The sequence below is a fragment of the Protopterus annectens genome, chromosome 2.part0 (assembly GCF_019279795.1).
Source record: "Protopterus annectens isolate FY-2018-M chromosome 2.part0, PAN1.0, whole genome shotgun sequence".
Lineage (NCBI taxonomy): Eukaryota > Metazoa > Chordata > Ceratodontiformes > Protopteridae > Protopterus > Protopterus annectens.
The window spans coordinates 1,614,120,208-1,614,148,007 of NC_056728.1; the positions used below are offsets into that span (position 1 = coordinate 1,614,120,208).

The 27,800-nt window shown below is 42.4% G+C and overlaps 1 protein-coding gene across 1 annotated transcript in view; it reads left to right on the top strand.

Annotated features, from left to right (window-relative positions):
- RB1CC1 (RB1 inducible coiled-coil 1) overlaps positions 1-27,800 on the top strand; it is a gene marked incomplete in the record, with an annotated part of 2,392,675 nt that overhangs the window by 1,299,429 nt on the left and 1,065,446 nt on the right. The window contains 1 exon segment of the mRNA XM_044061705.1: positions 16,812-16,896. Coding sequence (XP_043917640.1) covers positions 16,812-16,896 — 85 coding nt within the window.

The window sequence follows — 27,800 nt, forward strand, 5'->3', positions numbered from 1 at the left end:
AAATCATCAATTCCAATGCTTTGGATCAACTTATCCACACCCCCACCAGAGGCAGCAATATCCTAGACCTGGTCATCACCAACATGGGTGACCGGTGTTGGGTCAGCTCCTCGTTGGTCAGATCCGACCACAAGCTAATCACCCTAGACATCCACATCCCACTCCCACCCCCCATTAGGAAAACAACCATAAAAAATTTCTCCAAAGCTAACTTCACGCTTCTTAAGAGAGAAGTGGCAAACGTCATGACACCCATGCAGATGGACAGTAGAGGTACGACTGCTGAATCCTACACAAATGCACTTTATAAGCACTTACACGAGTGCATGGATCATGCTATTCCTAACAGAACCAAGATGCTATCCTCCAAAAAAAAGAAGCCAATCTGGTGGTCTTCTGCCATAAACAAACTCTACAACAGAAGAAAGAAACTGTTGCAAAAAAAGAGTAAAATCCCATGATTGGAGGAACTCCCTGGTCAGCCTCAATAAGGAGCTGAGATCCCTCATAAAATCCTCCAAAGCTAGTTATGAAAACAAATTTGCCACTGATTCTAAAGACAACCACAAAGCATTCTATAGCTATGTTAAAAATCTCAGTGGCAACACTCAGATTTGCTCTGAGTTACAGCACAATGACACTAAATATACAGAACCAACTGATATTGCCAACATCCTGGCAGATAGGTTCAGTGCTAACTTTAACCCCCTCTCACCCCCTAAAGGGCCCATCTTTATACCGGAAGAATGCAAAGTTCCTGTAATCACGGCTGCACAGGTAAAAACTTCACTCTCCAAAGCCAAGAACACAGCATCCATGGTACCTGACAACATCTCAGGCTGCCTTCTACATGAACTACAGAATGAACTGGCACCCCACCTAAGTACCATGTTCAATCATAGCCTCACCTCAGGCTTTGTGCCCATTGAATGGCGCACCGCGACAGTTATCCCACTCCACAAAGGGGGGGCCACAACAGACCCCGGGAACTACCGCCCCATTAGCCTGACGAGCCTCGTCTGCAAGGCCATGGAACGTATCATCATGGAACTCATAAACAAAGACATTGGAGATCTCCAAACCCTGGACCCCACACAGTTTGGGTTTGTAAAAGGCAGATCATGTCTCCTAAACCTGATAGACTTCTTTGAAGTAGTCACCAAGGCCATGGATGAGGGTAAGGTGGTTCACACAGCCTATCTAGATCTCGCTAAGGCATTCAAAACCATCCCCCACTCTGGAATTATAGATAAACTCACTAAACTAGGTATAAATCCCTATGTCACAAGATGGGTTGCCAACTGGCTTACTGAAAGAACCCACACTGTGAAAGTAGCAGACTCCAAATCAGACTTCAGACCAGTGACAAGTGGAGTACCACAGGGTTCAGTTCTGGGTCCTCTTCTGTTTGGTATCTACTTCTCTGAAGTACAGGCTAACACAGAAGGTCTTTGGCTAACGAAATTCGCAGATCACTGCAAACTAGGAGCCATAATTGAAACTCCTAACGATGTGGACATCCTACAAAAGGGCCTCACTGAGACAGATGCCTGGTGTCAAAGACATGGTCTCAAGCTCAATGCCAAAAAGTGCATTGTCATCCCCTTTGGTAAAAATTCTGTACCCATGAACTACCACATAGGCGGTAGTCTACTTAACACCGAAAGTGTGATAAGAGACCTTGGGACACAGGTGGACAGTAGTCTCTCCTTTGATAATCACATCGCCAAAGTGCTCAGGAAATCCTTCTACGTGGCACACCTCATCACAAAAGGTTTCTCATCCAGAAAAAAAGAGGTCATTGCTCCCCTCTACTCATCACTCATTAGACCCATTATAGAGTGCAACGCCCCTTTTGGTATGTACCTCACAAGACATCTACAACAACTGGAAAGGCCGCAGAAATACCTCACAAAGAGGATTACTGGCCTCAAACAGATGCCTTATGCAGACCGTCTCAAAAAACTCCAGCTTTACTCCGTCGCATATCGCCTACTCAGAGGCGATCTCTGCCTAACATATAAAGCTATGTCAAACCCAGAACTGTTGGACATGCTCCACTTAAAGAAATCCCAACCCCTCCGAGCTACACGCTCTAGGGACCTAAACCTTGTTACCACAATAAACAGAACATGCTGGAGGGATAGATTCCTGTCCCAGAGACTTCCCATACTCTGGAACAGACTACCTATCTATGTCAAACAGAGCTCCTCATTAGCACTCTTCAAGAAAAATCTTGATGATTTGATGGGCAATAGGAAATTCACCCCGGGGATCACTTCTGTGGTTCTGCTTGACAGGGGCACAGGAAAATAATTTTCTTGGGTGGTGAAAGCCAGGGTACATTTTTGGCTAGGCTTATTTAGGCCCTAGGGCCAATAGCCTAGTTACCTACCTATGAACCCGTGGATATAATTTAGCTGGTGGGATAATTCTTGCAATTATAGCGTTTTTAGAGCAGAACAGTGATGTGTTCTGTGACTTTGTATTAGCTGCAAGTCTAGCTACCATGTTATAACATTGTTTAAGTTTAGAGTTTAGGTGGCCTGAAGGGTACAGCCATATAAAAGTGAGGGAAGTAGGTATCTAGTAGCAAGACAGTATGTTTTAAGTTTAGATTTTAGTGAGGCCTTGAACGTTAGCAAAGATGGTAGAACCATGAAGTGGAGGGGTGCATAGCTATGTAGTGGCAAGAGTGACTCTGGTGAGAAGCAGTGACAAATGTTTTGGCTCTATATTTCTTTCCTATTTTTTGTGATTTATTTATTTATTTTTTTATATTACTCTCTATGTGGCGACCATATTTGAGGTTGTCAACTAGTGTAACCCCTAGCAGTTTTCTCTGGGGCACTACTTCAATTGGAGTCTTCTTTAGAGATATGATTTTAAAGTTAGTTTTGTCATGGGTTAGTGATTTTGGGACAAATTGGATTAAGGAGGATTTTGTGGCTACAAAGCAAGTTTTCAGTAGAGTTAAAGGCATTGGTATGTAATCTTTTCTAATTTTTCTAGATTGTCTGAGAGGCAGATAAGGGTGGAATCACTTATATACAGTACAAGGGATGCTTGTATAGAAGATTCATAGGTTCATAGGTTGGTACTAGGCTATCAGCCCTAGGGCCTATACAAGCCTAGCCATAACAATTCCCTGGCTATTTCTTCCCACATTATTTACTTTCCTGGACCCCTGTCTAGCAGGGCGACTGACGTGATCCCTGGGGTGAATTTCCTATCTTGTTTAAAAAATACTAAATAGAACAGATGGGTATGTAAGGGGAAAGGATAGAATTCCATTTGACTGCTTGGTAGCTTTCTGTTGTAGTAGGAGATTTTGAGACATAGTGTTGAAAGCTTTTGATAAGTCTAGGAATAGGAAAGATACAAGTTTACCTCTGTCCCTGGCTTTATATTTGTGTTTTCTGTAAAAGTTAGGAAGGCAGGTCTAAACTCATGCTGACTATTTGTTAGTAATTGTTCCATTATGAGATGCTGGAGTAATTGTTTAGGGACACATTTTACAATATTTTTGAAAAAGGGATAAGTTTGCAGTGAGTCTGAAATTAGCTGTGCAGAGATGCCACTTTTTTGGAAAAGTATGGTATGGATTTAGGACTCCTATATTGACCGGTTTATAAGGCTTCAGACCGGATATGCATTGGCAATAGCAGCAGTTTTGAGGACTTTTGCAGGAAGTTTATCAGCAGAGGGTGAGCGGGGTATAAGTTTGGATAATAATTTTTTTTTTTTTTTTTTTTTTTTTTTTTTTTATGAAGGTGGTAGCAACTAGTTTTAGTATGAGGGTGGGGTGAATGGGAATAGACTGAATAAGGGGCATCAAAAAAGGATTAATTGATGCAGGCAGCTATGCTGTCAATGAAGCACCACATAAACTTGGTGGTTGTTTCTAAGGGGAGTTACGGGACAAGGGTTAGGGACATTGTTTGATGGATGACCAGAATTTTTTGGGTTATATCTTTGGTTGTTTTATAAATCAGAATAGTATTGTTTCTTATCAAGGTTGATTTGTTTTTTTAATAAAAATATCAGTGAATGTGATAAAAAGTATTAATACAAATGTCCCTGGCAGACTCAGGAAAAACCACAGGGGAGATTCAAACGCCGGTATAATAAAAATATCAGTGTCCCCTATCGTGATTTCTCTCCAAGCGGTTGCAAAAACTTTGGATAAAACAGCTCAACAATTCAAAACGTAAATGTCCTTATTGGCGCTAAAACGCCAATATGAAAGAAAGAGCAAGAAATCCAAAATGCCAAAATAAACTGTAGACAATGACTGCTTACCCAATAAATCTATATTTTCTATGCTTTATCTGGGACTGAACAGTCATTGTCTACAGTTTATTTTGGCATTTTGGATTTCTTGCTCTTTCTTTCATATTGGCGTTTTGGCGCCAATAAGGACATTTACGTTTTGAATTGTTGAGCTGTTTTATCCAAAGTTTTTGCAACCGCTTGGAGAGAAATCACGATAGGGGACCCTGATATTTTTATTATACTGGCGTTTGAATCTCCACTGTGGTTTTTCCTGAGTCTGCCAGGGACATTTGTATTAATACTTTTTATCACATTCATTGATTTGTTTTTTTGTTAAGGTTATGAATTTCTTTAAATCACTGTAGGTTTTGTGGAGTTGTAAATTTCCACCATCTTTCCATGCCTTGTCTCTATTTTGCATAAAACTTCTACTCTGATTAGTAAGCAAAGGGGCAAAGTTAGGTTTTACTCTTTGTATGCATTGGTGCAAGGCTATTTAGGATACTTAAAGTTGCATTGAACCTTTCTACTGCCTCATCTAGTGACAAGGCTTTTAGAGCAGCTAAAAATGATTCAGGGTTAATTTTTGAGAGATTACAAGTATTTGTGTGTACTTGTTTGGCATGGTGAGTAGTAATGCCTGATAGCCTATGAAAGACAGTTTTCACTAAGGAATTCAGGAAGTGTTGCTTATGCAGCATAGATGCAAGGATCAGTGACCAGAATCCAGTTGAGAATGGAAACAGTGTCCTGGGAATTGTTATAGCGAGTAAGAGAAGTAATAAGCTGTGCGAAGCCATAAAGATTGACGCTAGAAGGATGGTTAAAAGTGAAAGTACTCCTGGTGACATTGACATTGTCTGAGATGACTGCTTCATTTGTAATACTGGGTGTGATTCAGTAAAGGATTTCTCCAAGGGTGTCTATTATTTCCAGGGGGATATATAGAAAATATATTCAGAGGAGTATATGAGCATTTAATTTTATGTAGGAGATAAATAAATCTTCATTATTGAATTTGTGTAAAGTTTTTGCAAGAAGAGAGACTTTGTGTGTTAGGGTAGAGGATAGCTACCACTGCAGTTTTTTTTTTTTTAACCTGTCAGCTCTAACGATGCTATATACTGGGGAAGAATTTCTTAGTCTTTTGTATGAGGTTTTAGCCATGTATCAGTAAAGGCACAACACTCTGGTATATAATGAGACACATGCAGTTCATTGATTTAACTACAAATGATTTGTATATTTATGAAGTAAAGTTCAGTTGTTTGGAGTTATTAGAGGTTACCGGGAAGGTGTGGATGAGAAGAGGGTAGAGATGGAAGGAATCCTGGGTTAAGGTGTATAACAACACGTAGTTAATAGTTAAAGAATGTGGGAGAGAGTAAAGTGGTTTTATTAAGTTTTTTGCTTTGTTCTGGGTTGGAAGTGAGGAAAAGTAATAGTTTTGCATTTAAAGTGTAGAGTAGGTGAGGTGCTAAACAGATGTGGTGCAGTTTCTGGTGATGACATTTGGGTAGAATGGTTTAAATGGAGGCTTGTGGTAGGTGAGGAAATTTGCTAGTCTGTGAGGAGAGCAAGTAGTAGAAGATGTATAAAACAGTTTAGTTAGTGAATATCATATTTACTTGTGATGAGAGGGGGAAGACAATGAAGTTATAAAGTTAGCAACAAAGATATGTAGGAGTTAAAATGCTTGGAATAAGAGTACAAGGGTATTGAGTATGTTGGATAAGGAGTGGCATTGACAAAGAGTTGAGAATCAAAGATATTTGCTGTACTAAGTAGTAATAAGAGTAAGGTGGTAAGCTAGAAAGGGGGAGGAGCTGGTGAGAAGTCAGGAGTAAAAGTGCATTTGATGAAGTAAGATTGAGTGGAGGAGCTAATAGGTGGGTTTGGACAGATGGGAGGGAGTGCAGTAATGCACATGGAGTTCAAAATCTTAGGGGCTTTATGGAACACAAGAAGCTACTCATGCTGAGACAACCCACAGATACAAAGTGCAGGGTTTGATTGTGACCTCTGGTTATTGGCTAGGCTTGTAATAACCTCTGCAGACTGATAGCTTAGTATTTACATATGAACCCCAACGAACATCTGTGCCTTCTCTAGTTGGAGAACCACCCACAAGCTTCAAAGCAAAGAGGAAGTGCAGAGAGTATTTCCAAAGAAAATGTAGACTCCCAAGAAATGGAAAGCCTGAGAAAGTGATGATTAGTGCTTGGCGACACAGTGAGGTCATAGTGACCTACTATGTATGCCTGAAGGTACCAACCCAAAGAGATCTGGACCAAGTTCCAGTTCCAATAGTGGATTCTACCTATGATAGTCTGTTTTTAGGTAAACAGCAGGATTGTGATGTCAGAATTGAGTTGGGCATTTGTTGTCATTACTGTTGTGTCACAGGTAGGCCCTAGTTCCTAGATGTCTGTGGAGGGTTCCATTTTTTCAAAAAAACCTTCTTTCTTTCAGGTGACAACTCGGCCTTTTCTTCCAACTAGAACATTTACCATTTTGTGTAGTTAGACTTCTGTGCTGGCCTTAGTCCTAATTTTAATGCCTTTCTCATTCTTTTAGGACCTTTGCCCATACTGACCTGATTACCAGATATCTCTGCCACCGATGCATGTCTGTACATATGTTTTCCTTGACTTGTTGAGGACGATTTAGTGTTCTGGCAAAGTACAACTACCTCCTTTGTCCAACCCCAGCCCCCATTCACTTCAGATATGGTTTATAGGCTAAGAGGAAAATGAATTGTTTATGGGAGTGGTTGTCAGTGTTTGACTTGGAGAAAGAAGATCAGTTGTATTCTGATCAGATTAATTCCCTGCTTAAGTATGCTTCCTACAAAGAGGACATAGATGTTCATCGTGTTACCCTGCTGCAGTCATCACACCTGGGGTTATCCTGCCGTCAGGCGGTCCCGCAGTCGGCCCGAATTCCAAAGTCTTGGCCTGGTGTTGGTTGCTGTCACTTCTTCCCTGACGTCAGTGCGCCAGGGGTATATAAAGGCATCCAACACCATTTTCTTCAGTCTTTCTTGCCGCGTGGTGCCAGAAGCAGTTCACAAGTGCCAGTCGGCCGACACCTGAGATTTTCGATTTGAATTTCAGTCCGAAGTCTTCAATAAAGCTAAGTACCCCGTTGGGGAACATTTTCTTGCCTCAGTCCGATGTCAGAAAAAGTTAACAATTGCATTTCTTGTGGGAAGCAAATACCTCATAAGGACTTCCATTCCTATTGTATTCCTTGCCTAGGCCCAGACCACGACGTCACAGGTTGTCGGTTTTGCGCTAGGTTTAATAAAAGAACTATCAAATGCCGTTTTGACTTCGCACGGCATTACTTTGGTAGGAAATTTAATTATATCATGCCGTCAGAGCAGCCGACGACTGCCATACATAAAAAACGCAAGGATAAGGACAGGCAGCCTAGGAACAAGCCAGACTCCGAGGCCTCAGCTGGGCCTGTGGCCGGTTCTCTGGTTTTCAGTGAGGTGCCTACGCAGCCCCTGACGACCGCAGAACTGGAATCCCAGACAGCTGCGGATTCCCAAGCGGAGCCTACTAGGCCGACGCAGCCATCTACCGTCACCGGAGCTGAAGTAGATACCGGTGCAGTGGAAACACCTTCTGTTGCAGAAGGTGTCTTCAGACCGACTTTACTCACCATTAAATCTTATGCTAAGCTTAAAACTCCTTTAAAACCTAACAAAACTGTACATCAGTCTACAGTGCAAGGCCCCATGCCTAAGAAACAGATGCTTAAGATGGCTGAAGATTTGATTACCCTTATCAGGGGTTCCCATCCCCCTCCTGATAAAAGACCAAGACAAGAGGAGGATTATGCATCCTCTGACCAGGTTTCTCTCTCCTCAGATTCTTCTGAGGAACAGGATTACACTTTTCCACCTTATGAAGATTCTGATGCTGAAGACACTATTCCCTCAGCATCTCCCCCTGAAGACTACTCCTTTGGGGAAACGTTACATACCATGAGGGAACATTTCCACTGGGAAGGCCAGGATTACTCAGATTCTAAGAAAAGGCTCCGAGAGTTCCTTTTACTACCCCAGCACAGGCCTCTTGCTATCCCTCCTGTATTAGATAATGTGGATGATGTTTACTTGGAGTCTAGTTTAAATCCGGACTCGCTACCTCCTGCTCCAGCCAAACCAGACAGACACTACAGAGTACCTGACTCTCACAAATTCCTTTATAAAAGCCCTGTAGCTGACCCAGAAACAACTTCCCAGGGTTCTAAGGGAGCAAAAGCTTCTATGGCTAAAAATCCTGTGCCCTCTGAAAGGGATTCCAGAGCCCTAGATAGATGGGGAAAGAAAATATACACCTCAGCATCTCTGGCTATGAGAGCACTAAATTGCCAGTTTCACATGTTGAAATATCAACAATTCTTAATGTCTCAGTTAAAACAAAAAATGAGCACACATTCAGAACAGTCTGAATTCAAGGAAATGCAGGATCTGTTGCATGCAGCTGAACAGGTGGGCAAACATACTTTACAATGCGGATTTGATTCATTGGAAGCTTCCTGTAGAGCAGCTGTTACTGGCTCTGTCATACGTAGACATGCTTGGTTAAAAGAACAAACCCTCCCTGACCATGTTAAAGCAAAATTATTGGATGCACCTTTACAGCAGGATGTATTATTTGGTGTCAAAGCAGAAGAGGTTTTAAAGAAAATGGAGGATACTGCAAAGTCTATGCAAACGGTCAAGGATTTTTTGCAGGTACAACCCCCTCGTTTCAGCAGAAATTGGCCAACAAAAAAATGGTCCTTTCCAGCTTCAGACAGATCACAGTGGGGCAAATACAGACGCCCAAGGGGCAAAGGTCAGTCACAGGGCCCTTACAAACCTCGCCAATGGGGTTCTGCTACCCAGAAATGAGGAGAAGACAGACCCCAAGCTAGCAGATGACAAACACAATGACTCTATCCTCAAACTTCCAAGCAAATCTCTCCTGGCAAATTCCCTTGGGAGGAAAACTAGCATTTTTGCAGACAACTGGCACATCATCACAAAAGACAAATGGGTTCTAAACATTGTCTCTCAAGGATACAGATTCCACTTTCATACCTTACCAAGGATCAAAGGAATGCCAAACCTGCCACCAAATCAATGGGCAGAGGCACAAAAACAAATTACAGCTCTCATGAACATGAGAGCCATTCAACAGGTACCTACACAGGAGCAAGGACAAGGATTTTACTCAAGGCTCTTCCTAGTCCCAAGAAAGGACAAAACATGGAGACCCATTCTGGATCTTTCACTTCTGAATACCTATCTGCAAGTACTAAAATTCAAGATGCTAACACTACAGCAGCTTCTTCCCATGCTGGACAAGAATGCATGGCTAGTCACTTTGGACCTCAAGGAGGCATACCTGCATGTCCCTATCAGACAAAATTGCAGAAGATACCTCTGCTTCATTGCAGGTTCAATGCGTTATCAATTCTCTGCACTGCCCTTTGGCTTATCTACTGCACCCAGGGTCTTCACAGAATGCCTGGCACCAGTAATTGCATACTGCGGACAAAGAGGAATTCAAATATACCCATACCTGGACAACTGCCTTATTCAAGCAGAAAGCAAGGACATTCTTTTAAAGCATCTGGCATTTGTCAAACATCTTCTAAGTTACCTAGGGTACACAGTAAACGAAAAGAAATCAAAACTAGTGCCCCTACAAAATATAATATTCCTGGGTGCCAGCTTGAATACAACGGCCCAGATGGCTTATCTCACGCCAGACAAGCAACGACAGCTGATTCAATATTTCAGAATAATGGCAACAAAGACCCAACTCCCTGCAAGAAAAATTCTGCAGGCCTTGGGATTCATGGCATCTTGCATACTACTAATACCATTTGCAAAACTGCATATGAGGAAATTACAATGGTACCTGAAAAGTGTATGGATGCAGCACAGCCACAGCTTGGAAACAATGATACCACTCATTCCCTGCCTTCAACAGGAGTTTCTGTGGTGGGCACAGGCATGTCACCTCAACAAGGGTCAGCCTTTCACCTTACCCACAGCCAGGCAATCTATGACAACAGATGCATCGGACTATGCCTGGGGAGCACACATGGCAGGGCAGTGCATTAAGGGCAAATGGACTACAGATCAGAGGCATCTGCATATCAATCAAAAAAAAAATGCTAGCAGTACAAAATGCCCTAACAGCTTTCAAGGACCTTCTACACCCAGGACAACTAATAATAAAGACAGACAATACCACAGTAATGTGGTACAAAAACAAGCAAGGGGGCACACATTCCTACCCTCTATGCAGGCAAGCAATGACCTTGTGGAACACTGCACTGTCTTACCAGGTTCAATTGCAGGCACAATTCCTGCCAGGAAAGAAAAACACATTGGCAGACGACCTAAGCAGAAACATCATGGATCCACATGAATGGAAACTAGATCCACAAGTATTTGCAATGATAGCTCAAAAATGGGGATGCCCAGACATAGATTTGTTTGCAAGCCCCCACAACTACCAACTTCAAAATATTTTGCACAAGGACCTTCCATCCACTAGCTTGGAAAGTGGACACCCTCTCATTCAGTTGGAAAACATTAACAGTGTATGCCTTCCCTCCACTGCCTTCTCTAGCAAAGGTACTGCTGAAAGTCAGATTAGAGAGGCCACAAATGATACTCATTGCACCAGACTGGCCATGCCAGAATTGGTATCCAATTTTAAGGAACATGGCCCACGGCCCACCATGGATTTTGCCACAAATTCCTCACCAGCTCACCCAGCGAGACAATCAGATTCTACACAGCCAGCTCAAGACTTTAAACCTGGCTGCATGGCAAATTACGTAAACAACCAGCCATCACCTTTATCCAAAGCTGTTATGGATGTCATTCTGGAGGCCAGGAGACCCAGCACCAGGAAAACCTATTCAGACAAATGGAAAAGATTTTACGCCTGGAACCAGGCTAAAGGCCTAAATCCCCTTGATCCAAACATCCCTCAGATTCTGCAATATTTAACAGAGATGTTACACAAAGGACTTTCCTTTTCATCTATTAAGATCCACGCCTCAGCAATTTCAGCTCATTACAGCACGGATCCTCCTTTATTCTCACATCCATTCCTAAGACAGTACCTCAGAGGGGCTAAGAACTTAAGACCGCCAAGGAGAGCTCCAACACCTACTTGGGATCTCAACTTTGTTCTGGAAAATCTTACACTGCCGCCCTTTGAACCAGCTTTTTCAGCTGATTTAAAATTTCTTTCATGGAAAACTGCCCTACTACTAGCAATAACCTCAGCTAGAAGAGTCTCAGAGCTACAGGCTCTAATGGCAGTGGAACGTTTCCTCATTTTTCATCAAGACAGAGACTCTCTACGAACTAATCCTTCCTTTATGCCAAAGGTGGTATCCAGCGTGGCCCTAAACCAAACCATTCACTTGCCCACCTTCTCAAATCCCCAGAACAAAGGAAAAAGACTCCTGTACTCTTTGGACATTCACAGGCAATTACGTTACTACTTGGATAAAACTAAGGCTTTCAGAAAAACTGACCAGCTCTTTGTAGCCTATGCTACAGGATCACAAGGAAAAGCTATCTCAAAACAGACCATTTCTAAATGGATAGGGCATTGCATACGTTTCTGCTACACACATCATGGGAAACCAGTACCCGCTAACATTAGGTCCCACTCCACCAGGGCTACAGCTACATCAGCAGCCTTCCTCAGGGGAGTGCCAACCAAGGATATTCTGGAAGCTGCAACTTGGAGTTCAGTGCACACCTTCACCAAACACTATCACTTACCTCTATACTCTAAGACTAGAGCTGGTTTTGTCACTGCAGTTTTGCAGGGCCTACTAGCTTCTTCTAACCCTGTTTGACTCCACCTCCCATCCTTAGCTTTGGGATTCAACCCAAGTGTGATGACTGCAGCAGGGTAACACGATGAACATAGTACAGTTTTGTACCTACCATAAATGTAGATGTTCGAGTGTTCACCCTGCTGCAGTCCAGGTTACCCTCCCTCCATCCCCTTTGAGCTAGCTGAACTTATCTCTGCCACTCTATCCTATACTACTTCTGTGGTGTATTTGCTTGTGCCTAAGGGTTTTGTTTTATTTTTATATAGCTATATGTGTGTGTGTATATATATATATATATATATATATATATATATATATATATATATATATATAGCCTACCTATTGGGGGCACCTGACATCTGGGGCAAGAAAAACTGAAGAAAATGATGTCGGATGCCTCTTGTATACCCCTGGCGCACTGACGTCAGGGAAGAAGCGACAGCAACCAACGCCGGACCAAGACTTTGGAATTCGGGCCGACTGCAGGACCGCCTGATGGCAGGATAACACCAGGTGTGATGACTGCAGTAGGATGAACACTCGAACATCTACATTTATGGTAGGTACAAAACTGTACTTTTTTGGGGTCTCCCCCAGTGAGTAGCTCCTTTGCAGTGTGTGAACTTGGTGAAGGAGTACTTTGAGTGAAAACATTGGAGTTACAGAGGTTTGCTGGTGAGCATGGATGAACTGAAGCCCATAGCCATTCCTCTTTGTTCAGGTGTTTCAGGATGTGTTTGAGTGTCTCATTACAGCTGGAACCACAGCCTCTTGGCCGTATACGTTCATTGGTAATGAGTAGGGTAGATGCCCCTTGTAAGCCATTTTAAGCCCAGCTAGTTTCCCTTTTTGTGCTCGAAATAACCTATCCCATTTGGTTATAGATTGGCCTTGCCCATCCTGTGGTTGATAATTATATGTTACCCCTAATGAGAGTAAATAAAATCATACCATAGATAATGAAAGGGAACCCATGCATGGGGATATAGCATTTAGGAGCTGCATCTGTCCATTAGTAGTGCAGAGGGCAGCCCTGGAGTAACCTTCCATTTCCCATCCATAAGTTGCACTTGAAAACAGAGAAGAACTTTGTTTTATGTGGATGGGGAGTGTATTCCATAGCAATGGTATTTAAAACATATAGCATGATTGCTTCTGTCCTTCTGTAGGGTCTTTAAAAGGTCCATTTTTTAATAAAATGTGTAAAAAGTTTTGCACTTCAGCCACTCTTGTGGGCAAGAACTCTTAAGTTTCAGACCTACATGGTCCAGTACTAAGGCTTTCAACTTTGGATGTAGCAAAAGAAATACTGGATAAGAATGTCAGAGACAAGATCATATATTAATTCCGAATGCGTCCATGGTGGAGAAACGTACTGTCAAATGCATGATGCAGTTAATGCTTGTGCCATGGAGGTGGCATACTTGGTTGGAAGTTTATGCCCTCCTTGAGGATGTTAAGTGGCAGTTGTTAAATGCATACCTAAATGAAGACTTGCTGTTTAGCTGTCTGTAGCATGACATATTTAACAAACTCAAAAAAACGGGGAAATAATCCAGTTGTTCCTATTTTCCCATCCCCAGATACATTAGAAGCTACCCTTTCTGTAGGAAACCTGTGGTAGAATGCAAGTGGAAAAAGACCTTTAAAAGCAGCTACAGTCTTAGAGGGTGGAGAAGGTAGGACCTGTAACATAGCAGAGGATCAGGAGGCATCAGTCTTTCAGTAAGGAATTTGACATTGCTAACCACATAGTACTCTTCCCCCACTTCCACAGCTGTTTGATGAAGATTCTTGTTTTGCCTATCATGGGCCTGTGAGTAAGATAAACCTTCTCAAAGTCTCAAGATCATATGGGACTGTAGAACTGATACAGCCACCCATCAGAGGTAGAATCCACAGATCCCTTCCATTAAGAATGAACTTTGCTGATGGGCAAAGTAGTGCAAACCCAGGCCTGCCATTCTCCACTCAAGAACCCAAAGCAGATATTGACCATAGCTGCGTCAGACTAAGCATGTGGAGTCCCTCACACTTCATTTCTAATTACAAGGCAGAAGGCCCATGAAAGCCAGGAACAGACATATTAATGGAAAGTAGGTAATAGCTGCCAATTATGCTGTAAGGTTATTAATGTCATTTCTCAGCAGGTGGTAACAGGAAGTACAGCCTATGTGTACTACAAGTTGAGGAGCCCATGTGTTTCCCCTTTGCAGGCTAGTTATGTATCTTTAGGCTTAGCCATCGTATTGGGTATTCATTGCCAGGTTTATTACATTCTATCCAACCAGAATTGAGTAGCAGATTACCAGTGCAGGTCTTTGGGGAACCTCCCACATAGAAGCTGGACAAGAGGGTCTTTCATAAGATATTAAGAAAGTGGTAGAGCACCAGATGCAAACCTGTTTACATCTCTATTAAAATCACCAAGTAGAGAAATTCTGTCCTTGATTTTCCAAACGGTCTTCCTTTGGTGTTCCTGGAGAAGCTTAAGCAAAGAGTTTCAGCTCCATTCACTGAATAAGAGTTTTATAGTGGTGAAATTGTTTGCATCTCTTTACATTTACCAAGCACAGATGTTCTGTTCCAGATTTTCCTAAAGCCTGGTCAGTCATTGCCATCCTTACTCAGTAGAGCCAGGGTTTCCTTTATGCCTTCCCAAGAAATCCTCTCACTTCAGGATTGCTTATAATGACAGTGTGGGTGAGTGTTGGCATTTGTATTAGAACCCAAAGTAGATACTGACCATAGCTGCGCAAGAAGAGGAATGGCAGTGCTTTTTGCTAGTAGCACCAGTTTGAGCAGGCCAAGCATGTTTTTAACACAACAGTATCCCTTAATCCTCCTTAATCCTTTTCTCCTTCTGAAGCCTATTGTACCAACAGAAGTGACCCATGATTCATCCCAGTCTTGAGACTCGTGTTCAAAGTAGGTTTAGGCTTTCAGTAAGATTTTAGATTTGTAACCATTCAGTCTCTTGTTTTCACCATAGGTAGTATATATTTTGCACCAGAATGTCATATATGGCCAAGTGGAAAATGTGTGGTGCAGTAGTGTAGATGTAGGTCCATCACCAACATTGTGGTGCTGCAGTAATTCTTGGACGTATTTAAGTCGGGCTTTGCCTTTGCCACTTTCAAGGTGCACCACTCTCATTTAGCTCGCCTTCCCTGGGATATTCCTGTTTCCATTGTCTCTACTTTTTAAGCTGGTCCTTAAAGGTATCCTTCACCTGATGGCTCCCAAAAGACCCGATCCATCTCCATGATGGCTTGACCTTTCCGAAATTATAACCCCCCCATATGAACAAATCATTTCTACTTGCACTGATGTTCATATCTTAGAAACGTTTGTAATGTTTATCACCTGTGCTAGAAAGCTTGCTGAACTGTATATGTAAAGAAACTTCTCTAGTATTTTGTGAGGACAAAGTAGCACTCAGAAACCAGTACATTGTTTAAAGTGATTCTGGAGTTCTCCTTGAATCTATCTGTTCAACTCCATTCATTTCATTCAAGCCCACAGAACAAAGAGAAGAGGATCTTTATGCCATGGATGTTCACACAGACAGACAGCTAACAGGACTAAAGACTTTAAACTGTTAGATAATCAACTGTTTGTTTCCTTTATGTTAATAGTGTGGCTTAGAACCATGTATAAATAAACTCTTTCCATATGGCTACAAACGGCATTACTTTTTGTTGTAACCGTTATAGCAAGACAGTTTTCTGACCAGGTTTAGACTTTTTTCATTACAACTGTGTCCACTGTGGCCATCTTCAGAAGTTTATAATCTCATTGCTTATGAAGCAGCAGCTTGGTTGGACATTTAGCTTAGAAAAAAAAGTGGTTTTGCATATGCTGTCGTGAAAGGTATTCTGTAGCCTTCCTTCTGTGTTCCTTCATGTTTGATCTTTCTTTCTGCTTTAGAATACTTAGCAGCATTGAACCTGCAGTTATCATAGTACTGTAATGTGGGTGTATTGACCATAACCGTTTATGTTTGCTTAATTGCATCAGTGCTACAGTGGAATGCCCCACTTGCTTCTTCTGTATTTTTCCCCAAAAGCCATTCTGGAATAAGACAGATGTCTAATAACCTCACCAGAATGGTTTACATTTGGGCAGCATATAGCATGCACACATTTTAGAAATTTTGATGGAGGGTACATGTGTTTAGTCTCTATGATTGGGTCTCCAATATCTTCCTTGGTGTCTAAGACTGACATCTACAGGTATTACTTTAGCTTTAGTAACGAAATGTAGGTTACTGGTACCCCCCCCCCCAAAAAATAGGTTGAAGCGCACATCAGTGGCTTCTGCTTTTTTGTTGTAGGAAAGACTAAAAGAAAATGAAGATTATGGTTCCCTTCACAGTTGAGTTCCTGTCCAACATTTTTATTCTGGGGAGGTAACTCTGCTGTTATGGGGAACATGTAGCTGATCTTGAAATGTGGCCAGAAAAGTGGTACCCAGAGAATATCCCTTATAGTATGAACACACTGCAGCAGAGATCATTTTATTTTAATGTACAGGTCATGGTGAGTATTTGTCTTTTCTGTTCACTTTTTTTAGTTGTATGCTGAGTTTATGTTCAAAATGCTCTGTAGAAATGCGGTATCATAAGACATCTGCACTGTTTCTCCTTTTTTTAGTGGGCTAATGCATTAGTAACAGATGGAAAACAGTTATATGAAGCTGAAAAGTCAAAACGTGAATCTTTTGGCAGAGTGTTCGTAAGTACTTTTTCTTCATTACACTGTTTTAATCCCTTAGATTTTTAAATGAAATCAAATAGTTACTGACCTTTTGTGCGATAGAATTTTGCTGCATTTGTTAAATGAATTTGTAGCACAGTTGATGTTTCTAGGATTAAATTATTCAGAGCAGTTTCATTTTGTAACATTTGTATTGTGTGGAAGTTCATGCCTCACATGATCCAGTCCACTTCAACCATAAGGCCCAGCTGCTGCAGGCACTAGTCAGCTCTACATTTGATAACTTTTACAGACTGACACTCCTCACCTGCTGACATGATGCCCTTCCCCTTCTCCCTCCTGTGAATCTTTTTTCTTGCCAAACAGCTGCAGATTGAAGAGTGGCCCTTTGCTTATTTTGAGTAAATTCACAATTTGTGAAACTTTTCACTGGCCATGTTTTCAGTATATTTCCTTGTATTACTGAAAATCTGAATAATTTTTTTTAGGTCAGATCTTTCTAATTTTGAGAGAACTTTCTGCCAGAAAATGTTTTAACCTCCCCTGTTCTCATTGCCTCGAGGCTACCATTTTGTTTTGTGCAGAATTGGGTATTGGCGAATGTTTCAGTTTATTTTTTTTTTATGTCTCCAGATATTTGTTGTGTTTCTGTCTTTTTCATTGGCATTTGGTTGTTGCTGTGTGCTTGTTGCACTTTTTTTTCTTAATTTTGTTTGAATATGGCTGGACAGATAATTAGGATTCATAAAGCACGTGAAGTACAACCACAAAAACCTACTTCAGAATAAGCACTCCTTGTGCATAGTGTGCTTAGGCTCCTTTCTGTTCCAGGAGGACTGTAAGGCTTTAACATATAGGAGAAACAACTTGATTCAGAAGAAATTACCTCATGGAGAAGCCCCTTCAGATGATTCTAATCGTAACAGAAAAAGAAGAACATAGCAGAAATAGGGGAGGAGCCATCTAGGTCCTATTAGAGAGTCTTCATCATTTCTCTAAAAAGGCTAGCCAGAATTGACAGTGGTTTTCCTAGGAATACTTCAGGAGTGCAAATGATTCAAACTGAGAATATAGCTGTATCAGTAGTACCTCAGAATGAAGTGCACATTTTTAAAGGTGTAACTTGCAGAAATAGGTTCATCTCTGTTTTGTGTGTTTCAGAGTCTGAACTGACCATATTTCTTCCCTCAGGCATCACTCTGCCTTGTTGACATGGTCAGCCCTTTCCCTCTAAAATGTCCTTACATTGGTAAACTTGGACTGGGAGAAGATATGAGACACTGATTAATACCAAGATAATGATGAGTGTCATCTTTTCCTCTGCTGGTTCTAGTGAGGTAAGAGAGAGTACTGTTCTTCCTTCTACTTTTAAAGCATCTTGACTAGCTCCTTGTTTGGTGCTAGTAAAGTCAGGGCTGTTGTTACCATTGTAGACAATGAGTTCTATAGTGGGCTGTTGCTCCCACTATAGACCTCGGATTACCAGTCACTTCAGAGTAGGCAGGTGCTGGTAAAATCAGCCAGGTAGTTTTAGTGACAGAGGTATTGATATTGAGGTGCCAACACCATAAAAAATGGCTATCCTTGGGATACATTTCAGGTGTTAATGTCATCATTGTTCAAGTTGTAAGGCTAGAACCTAGATGCATCAAAATCTGGGGCTTTGACATTAATACAGGAGGATGGAGGTTCAACACAGATTTCTTTGGTGTGGATGTCTTCAACGTTCATAGAGTTATTTGTACAGGGTGGCTTATCATTTAAGAGAGTGCAGATTGAAGTAGCATCCATAGACCTCTCATACTTACTGAGCAGTCCCTAGTGCCTGCATTGATATCAATCTCTGCCCCAGACAGCCATGGTTCTGGGTACTAAGCCCCTACATCTTAACTTGTGAGGCAGAGGAGCTGAAAGACAGTAGTAGGATAGGCAGCATATATCGGGGTTAGAGTCTTCCTTATTCTTGGACAGTTGCCCCTCCAGGTGTGCTGAGAAAATGGAAATGCAAGAAGAAACACATAAGCCTCTTCATTAGATTATTTCATTGTGACAACAGATAAAGACAAAGAAAGACATATTCCCCGTTGCTCCCTCCTTATGAACCTAGGTTTGTGGAAAGTCCTAGATTCTGTGGAAGGAAGGATACCCAGCTTACAGATCCTCTTTCTTCTTTGGAAGAAATCCTGCAGGAGGCCTTTCACACTCCTTATCCTTTATCTTGGGTAGTTCCCCCTGCAAATAAGATAATGGCGCTTGGCATGCAGAAGGAATAACAAGAGCCCATTGTCATTCCTACTTTCAAGGAGACCAGACAAGTTCCTGTAGCTCCTTAAAAATGGTACTGTTGGACAAGGACTTTGCCGTCTGCTGTGGCCTTAAAGAGGAAGCATATGCAGCAGAGTCCATCAGTATATCCTCCTTACAAGGAGTCTAGGATGAGGTATCATTTTGGGGAGTGCATTTATGCATCCACTGCTTTCAGTAATATGCCAAACAATTTTTCTCACATGATCCATTGTTAATGTAAGTTGACTGATGAGAAGTCCTGTGTGTTGAAGAATGATTAAATGAATATAAACAGGTTTTGTTGTAAAAGCACAATTCAGTGGCCAGAAAATGTACCTCTGTACCCCAGTACTACTGTCAATGATGATATAACAGTGAGCAGAGATTTCCCTGATTTGATTCTAGTTGTCAGTGCTTTAACAATTGAAATCACCTGTAAGTAGTTAAGGACTTGATTCTGTTTTAGCTGAGAACAGGCTCACTGTTGTAGCCTTCTTGAGAAAACAGCAAGTAATTGAAAAAGAAAGTTGAGAAGTTGCATTCACTAAAATGATTAGGCATGGAAACTTTTATACAGATATCAGTAAGAGTAAAATCTGTTTTACTTCAGTCCATTCAGTGTCCTAAACATTAATGACATAAAATGGGATTTATGGGTTACAGTTCTTCCAGTTTAACATAGTCAAGAAACTTCCAGTCTTTTTCATCCCCTTTTTCTTGCAGAACCACAGTTCACAAGTCTAACTGCATCTAGTGGGGTTAATGCTTTGTAGTTCTCTGACTTATTCACTAATTTCACATGTTGCTGTTTTTCTGATGTTCATCGTGTTACCCTGCTGCAGTCATCACACTTGGGTTATCCTGTCGTCAGGCGGTCCCGCAGTCGGCCGGAATTCCAAAGTCTTGGTCCGGCGTCAGTTGCTGTCGCTTCTTCCCTGACGTCAGTGCACCAGGGGTATATATAATGCATCCGACTCCATTTTCCGCAGTCTTTCTTGCCGCACGGTGCCTGAAGCAGAAGCAGTTCGCAAGTGCCGGTTGGCCGACTCCTGAGATTTTCAAACTCGAATTTCAGACCGAAGTCTTCAGTAAAGCTAAGTACCCCGTTGGGGAAACTTTTCTTGCCTCAGACCAATGTCAGCAAAAGTTAACAATTGTATTTCTTGTGGGAAGCAAATACCTCATAAGGATTTTCATTCTTATTGCATACCTTGCCTAGGCCCAGACCACGACGTCACTAGTTGTTGTTTTTGTGCTAGGTTTAATAAGTGTACTATAAAAAGACGCTTTGATTTCACACAACACTACTTCGGTAGAAAATTTAACTACACTATGCGATCGGAGCAATCGACTATCGGCGTGCACAAAAAACGCAAGGATAAGGACAGGCAGCCTAGGCCCAAGCCAGACTCCGAGGCCTCGGCAGGTCCGGTCTCCGGTTCTCCGGCCTTCAGTGAGGCTCCGACGCAGCCCCTGACTACCGCAGATCTGGAACCCGAGACCGCTTCAGAACTTTTGGCGGAAAGTACCAGGCCGACGCAGCCATTTTGTTCAGCCCTTACCGACGACACTGCTGAAAAAGATGTCGGTGCTGCAGAAACACCTTCGGTTTCTGAAGGCGTCTTCAGACCGACGACGCTCATCATTAAAACGTTTCCTAAGACGAAGACTCCTATCAAACCTAAAAGGACTGCACTTCAGTCCCCTGTTCAAGGCCCCATGCCTAAGAAACAGATGCTCAAAATGGCTGAAGATTTGATCTCTTTAATCAGGGGTTCCTAACCCCCTCCTGACAAAAGGCCTAGACAAGAGGAAGATTATGCATCCTCTGAACAAGTGTCCATTTCTTCAGGCTCCTCTGAGGACCAAGATTACTCCTTCTCCCCTTATGAAGATTCTGATGCTGAAGATTCCATTCCCTCAGCTTCTCCTCCTGAAGACTACTCCTTTGGGGAAACTTTACACACTATGAGGGAACATTTTCACTGGGAAGGTCAGGACTACTCTGACTCTAAGAAAAGGCTCAGAGAGTTTCTTTTACTCCCCCAGCACAGACCACTTGCCATCCCACCAGTTTTAGACGTTGTGGATGATGTTTACTTAGAATCCAGTTTAAACCCAGACTCTCTACCTCCTGCTCCGGCCAAACCTGGCAGATACTATAGAGTGCCTGATTCCCACAAATTTCTTTATAAATGCCCTGTTGCTGATCCAGAGACTATCTCCCAGGGTCCCAAAGGGGCTAAGGCTTCTATGGCAAAAAATCCTGTACCCTCTGAAAGGGACTCCAGAGCACTAGACAGGTGGGGGAAAAAGGTTTACACCTCAGCCACTCTAGCTATGAGGGCACTAAATTGCCAATTTCACATGCTAAAGTATCAGCAATGTCTTATCTCTCAATTAAAACAAAGAATGAGCACTGAATTGAAAGAAATGCAGGATCTGTTGCATGCAACTGAACAGGTGGGCAAATATACTTTACAATGTGGGTTTGATTCTTTGGAGGCTTCCTGCAGAGCAGCTGTCACTGGGTCTGTTATACATAGGCATGCTTGGTTAAAGGAACAAACTCTGCCTGATCATGTTAAAGCAAAACTTCTAGATGCTCCCTTACAGCAGGATGTTCTTTTTGGAGTTAAAGCAGAAGAAGTCTTAAAGAAAATGGAGGATAAGGCAAAATCTATGCAGACAGTCAAAGATTTCCTACAGGTACAGCCCCCTCGCTTCAGCAGAAATTGGCCAACAAAAAATTGGTCCTTTCCAGCTACTGACAGACCACAGAGGGGTAAATACAGACGTCCAAGAGGCAGAAGACAACCACAAGCCCAGTACAAACCTCGCCAATGGGGCACTGCAACACAGAAGGGAGGAGAAGACAGGTCCCAAACTACCAAAAGGCAAACTCAATGACTTGCACCTCATCTGGCCAAGCAACACTCTCTTGGCAGCCCCCTTGGGAGGAAAACTCACACTTTTTTCAGACAACTGGCACATCGTCACAAAGGACAAATGGGTCCTAGACATAATTTCACGAGGATACAGATTCCATTTTCACACCTTGCCAGTGAAAAGAGGAATGCCAAACCTGCCACAAAATCAATGGGCAGAGGCACAAAAACAAATTACAGCTCTCATGGACATGAGAGCCGTTCAACTGGTACCTATTTAAGAGCAAGGTCAAGGATTTTACTCTAGACTCTTTCTAGTGCCCAGAAAGGACAATGCCTGGAGACCAATTCTGGACCTTTCAATTCTAAACACCTTCTTACAAGTACCCAAATTCAAGATGCTAACACTACAGCAGCTTCTTCCCATGTTGGGCAAGGAAGCATGGCTAGTAACGTTGGACCTCAAGGAGGCATACCTACATGTCCCTATCAGACAAAGTTGCAGAAGATACCTCCGTTTCATTGCAGGTTCAACCCATTACCAATTCTCTGCACTGCCCTTTGGTTTATCTACTGCGCCCAGAGTCTTCACAAAATGCCTGGCACCAGTAATTGCATACTGCAGACAAAGAGGAATTCAAATATACCCATACCTGGACGACTGCCTCATCCAAGCAGAAAGCAAGGACATTCTCTTACAGCATCTGCCTCACATTCTACAGTATTTAACTGAGATGTTGCACAAAGGACTTTCTTTTTCTTCCATTAAAATCCATGCTTCAGCTATTTCAGCCCACTACAACACGGATCCACCCTTGTTTTCGCATCCACTTCTAAGGCAGTTCCTCAGAGGGGCAAAAAACATTAGGCCCCCCAGGAGAGCACCTACACCAACATGGGACCACAATTTTGTTCTGGAAAAACGTACGCTACCTCCCTTTGAACCAGCTTTCTCTGCAGAACTACAGTTCCTATCATGGAAGACTGCCCTGCTGCTAGCAATAACTTCAGCTAGAAGAGTATCAGAGCTGCAGGCACTAATGGCAGTGGAATCTTTCCTTATTTTCCATCAAGACAGAGTTTCTCTACGAACTAATCCTTCCTTCATGCCTAAGGTGGTTTCCAGTGTGGCTTTAAATCAAACCATCCACTTACCCACCTTCTTCCCAAATCCACAGAACAAAGGAGAGAGACTGCTGCATTCCTTGGACATTCACAGGCAACTTTGTTACTACTTGGATAAAGCTAAGGCTTTCAGAAAATCTGACCAGCTCTTTGTATCCTATGCTACAGCTTCACAAGGGAAGGCTATATCAAAACAAACCATTTCCAAATGGATAGGACATTGCATTTGTTTCTGCTATACCCATCATGGAAAACCAGTTCCTGCTACCATTAGACCCCACTCTACCAGGGCAACAGCTACATCTACAGCCTTCCTCGGGGGGGGGGTTCCAACCAAGGAGATTTTGGAAGCTGCATCTTGGAGTTCAGTACACACCTTTACCAAACACTATCACTTGCCACTTTACTCTAAGACTAGGGCGGGTTTCGCCACTGCAGTTCTGCAGGGCCTTCTAGCCTCCACTAACCCTCTATGACTCCTCCACCCATCCTTAGCTTTGGGATTCTACCCAAGTGTGATGACTGCAGCAGGGTAACATGATGAACATAGTACAGTTTTGTACCTACCATAAATGTAGATGTTCAAGTGTACACCCTGCTGCAGTCCAGGTTATCCTCCCTCCATCCCCTCTGATCTAACTGGCTAAATCTCTACAATACCTTCCTGATGTATTTGCTTATAGCTGGAGGGGTTTTGTGTTTGTGCAAAATTAACTCAATTTGGTACTAATTACTGACCACCTTTTTGGGGGCACCTGACATCTGGGGCAAGAAAACCTGAAGAAAATGGCGTTGGATGCATTATATATACCCCTGGCACTCTGACGTCAGGGAAGAAGCGACAGCAACCGACGCCGGACCAAGACTTTGGAATTCCAGATGATTGCGGGACCGCCTGACGACAGGATAACCCAAGTGTGATGCCTGCAGCAGGGTGTACACTCGAACACCTACATTTATGGTAGGTACAAAACTGTACTTTTTGTATGGTTCTATTTGGTTAAAATACGTGCTATCATATAAAAACAGACTCCTCAAAACTGATACTGTCAGGGTACTTGTGCACTTTTGCTGACAGCTCATTATCGTTTCACCATCACATCTCCCCATGGAAATCTTTCTGTCTAACCTAACTAATTTCCAAAGGCTTTAGAGCTAAAGAAGTCTTAGTTTAATGGTTCTCATCCCTCATAAGGCTCACCATTGAAGGTAATAATCCCTTCGACATGCATCTTTCTAAGCATGTTGCTGAATTTGAGAAGCCTTAGAGATTTTTGACTAAAAATATCACCAGTGTCAAGTCTTTTAGTTAGCTAATTGGACTTGTATTCAATCTCCTCTCTTTCATGAGTGTTCTTGATTTTGTATTTTGAGACATGAAAGAGCCTACACTGTCCAACCTCCTTCACCTCCATAGAATGTGCAGCTCCTCCACATCTGTCCCACGAACCTCTATCTGCATCAGCAAATAAGATTCAGTGGGTAGGTACCTAACCCAGTGCATTTCATGTCTGTGGAACAAGCTACTCCTGTATGCTAAATAAAGCAGAACCCTTTCAGAGTTAATCTTGTTAATGGGATGGAATTCATATATGTTTCACTGAGTTATCCTGCATAGCCCATCTAAAGACTGAATACTACTGAATCCCGTAATAATTTAATAGTGGCAAGATTCTTAATTGTCTTAGTGACTACTTGCCTCTTATCAGCCTTTGAACATTTAAAGAAGTGCTGTGATAAATTAAACTTAACTTTACCTTGCTGCAGCACAGTTTAATACCACTGTACACCTCCAATGCTGCAGAATGCCACAAAAACAACCAGTCAGAAGCTGTTGGTAATAGAAGAAGACTGAAGGCCAGCCAGTTGGATGAAAGCAGTATTGTTTCTAAATATAGAAAGTTGTCCAGAGCATTAACTCATCCCAAGCAGATCTCTTATACACAAATATTTCTTCCATGTCCTCCTCCTGCCTCCTTTCTTCAGGACTTATGCATGTAAGGAGCATTATTATTCATTGATATGGATGCTGGGGATGATGTACTGTTTTGCTGTCCTCCTTTGAACTGCATCACTAGCATAGTCTCCCCCCCCCAAACTGTTAACAGGGAACAGGTCCTGGTGGTGTTTGCCAGGACCAAAAATACAACTTGAATGGGCCTTGACATTATACCAGGATGCCTCCTAAATAGCTTGAAATATGACCTGTCAGGATCACTCGAGTCGCCTTTTAACTATAGCCTCAAAACAGACTTTGTACTATGAGAATGGAGGAATGCAACAGTTGTCCGACTTCACGACAGTCAACTGACCCCGGAAACTACAGACCCCTTAGCCTGACTAGTCTGTTATGCAAAGCCATGGAACAAATTATCACGGAAATGATCAGCAAAGACATAGGCGGCTTCCAGACACTGGACCCAACCCAGTTTGGCTTTGTCAAGGGAAGGTCATGCCTACTGAACCTGGTGGATTTCTTTTTGAAGTCAAAGTAAACTTTATTGTCGATCAGATATACACAGCAGTGCAAGCTGAACTAAATTACTTTTCTTTGGTGCCTGTGCAAGACATAACAATGAACACACAGTTTGAGTGACAGTAAGACTAATACACATACAGTGATTAAAATGTTAACAAAATAGATTACCACAATTGGACAGGAAGGCATAAGACAATATTGTATTAGTAGGTATTGCAAGACTATGACTTTACATTGGGATTGCTTAGAATATTGCACTTCATCAGTTGTAGTATGATATATTCTGATGTTCATATTCCACATGTATGGAGTGGTGACTCACTTTTGACTATTGCACATTCAGGAAGTAATAGCATAAGAAATCAGGCTAACTGTACCAGTTATTGAAGCAGTTTACAGGAGTGATTACAATAGCTGATACTTCATAGCAAGTGGCATATTGATCTAATTATTCGCTGTCATGCCTGGCATTCAAGTTCGGCAGCCTTATGGATGGAGGGAAGAAGTTCCTGTTCAGTTTAGATGTTTTGCAGTGTAAGCTGGGATACTGCCTGCCTGAGGAAAGGCGGAGGTACTTGCCATGGGCAGAGTGAGTGGGGTCGTTAATCATCTTCCTAGCTGTTCCCACAAACTGAGCCTTGTGCAGATCGTCCATGGATGGGAGCGAGGAACCATTGACTTTTTCTTCTGTCCTCGCTGCCCTCAGGAGACCCTTGTAATCAGATGCTTTGCAGTTACTATACCAAACTATATGATGATGATTGAGTGAATGATCTCGATGGTCCCCCTATAGAAGGCTTTGAGGATGGACTGAGACAGGATTGACTTCCTGAGTTTCCGTACGAAGTGCAGATGATGTGCCGCCTTCTCTGTATGGCTAATGTGAGTTGACCAGGATAGGTCATCTGAGATATGCACCCCCAGGAACTTGGTGTTTTTGACTCTGTCCACTACCACCCCCTTTTTTCCAGAGGTTGCTGTATCTCCTGAGTCCATCATCAAGGCAGTGGATGAGGGAAAAAACCTCGACTTAGCTAATGTCACAGACAGGAGTCAGGAAGTTAGGATTAGTGAGACAACCTCCATTAAGAGACTGGTCACCAGCGGGGTACCTCAGGGTTTTGTGCTGGGACCGCTCCTGTTTGACATATACTTGTCAGAGATAAAAGCTAATTGGCAAGGATCTTTGGCTGAACCATGTTCACAGATGTCAGCAAAATGGTAGCTGTCATTGATTCCCACCCTCCCCAACACAATCATTATACAAGAGGTTGTAACACAAATAGATGATTGGTGCCAAAATCACAGGTTAAAACTGAATACCAAGAAATTCAGTATATTGCCTTGTGGGAAAACTGACATCCGGAATAATTACTCCATTGATAAGACACCCCTAAGAGTTGACATGGTAGTCAGGGATCTGGGAAAATGTGTAGATAGTAATCAGACCTTTGATCAGCATGTGGCCAAGGTAGTAAGAAAATCATTCTTTGTCACGCAGCTTGTAAGTAAGAGCATGGCATTCAGGTCCAAGGATGTCATAGTGTCACTGCCAGACCCACCATTGAGTATAATTCTCCCTTTGGCATGGACCTGACCAGACGTCTGCAACAGTTGGAATGCTCACAAAGGTTCCTTACCAGGTGAATCCAGGGTATAAACACATTGCCATGGAAGGACTACCTTAAAGTCCTGTTTCTATACTCTGCCTCCTACAGGTTACTGTGAGGCAGTCTGTGCCTGACTTAAACGGCCTCCTCATATCCAGCTGTGATGGACCTTTTGCACATCTGCAAAGTGAACAGGATCAAAACTACTAGATCCAAGGATTTAAATTTTGTTTGTGACATAAATAAGACAAATGGACTGTTGGAAGACGTGTGTCAGAGAGTCCCCATGCTCTGGAACAGGCTCCCTATCCATTTGAAGCAGAAGCCACCATGCTCTAGAACAGGCTTCCCATCCATGTGGAACAGAGGCCATCCCTAACCCTATTTAACCATAACCTTGACCAATGGATGGGAAATCAGAAATTCACCCCTATCTGGCCCCCGTGTCTCTGATAAACCGAGACGGACAGTAATGTCCAAACTCTACGTAACGTACCCCTTCCTCATAAATACCCATGATGCATAGGGACACGATTGG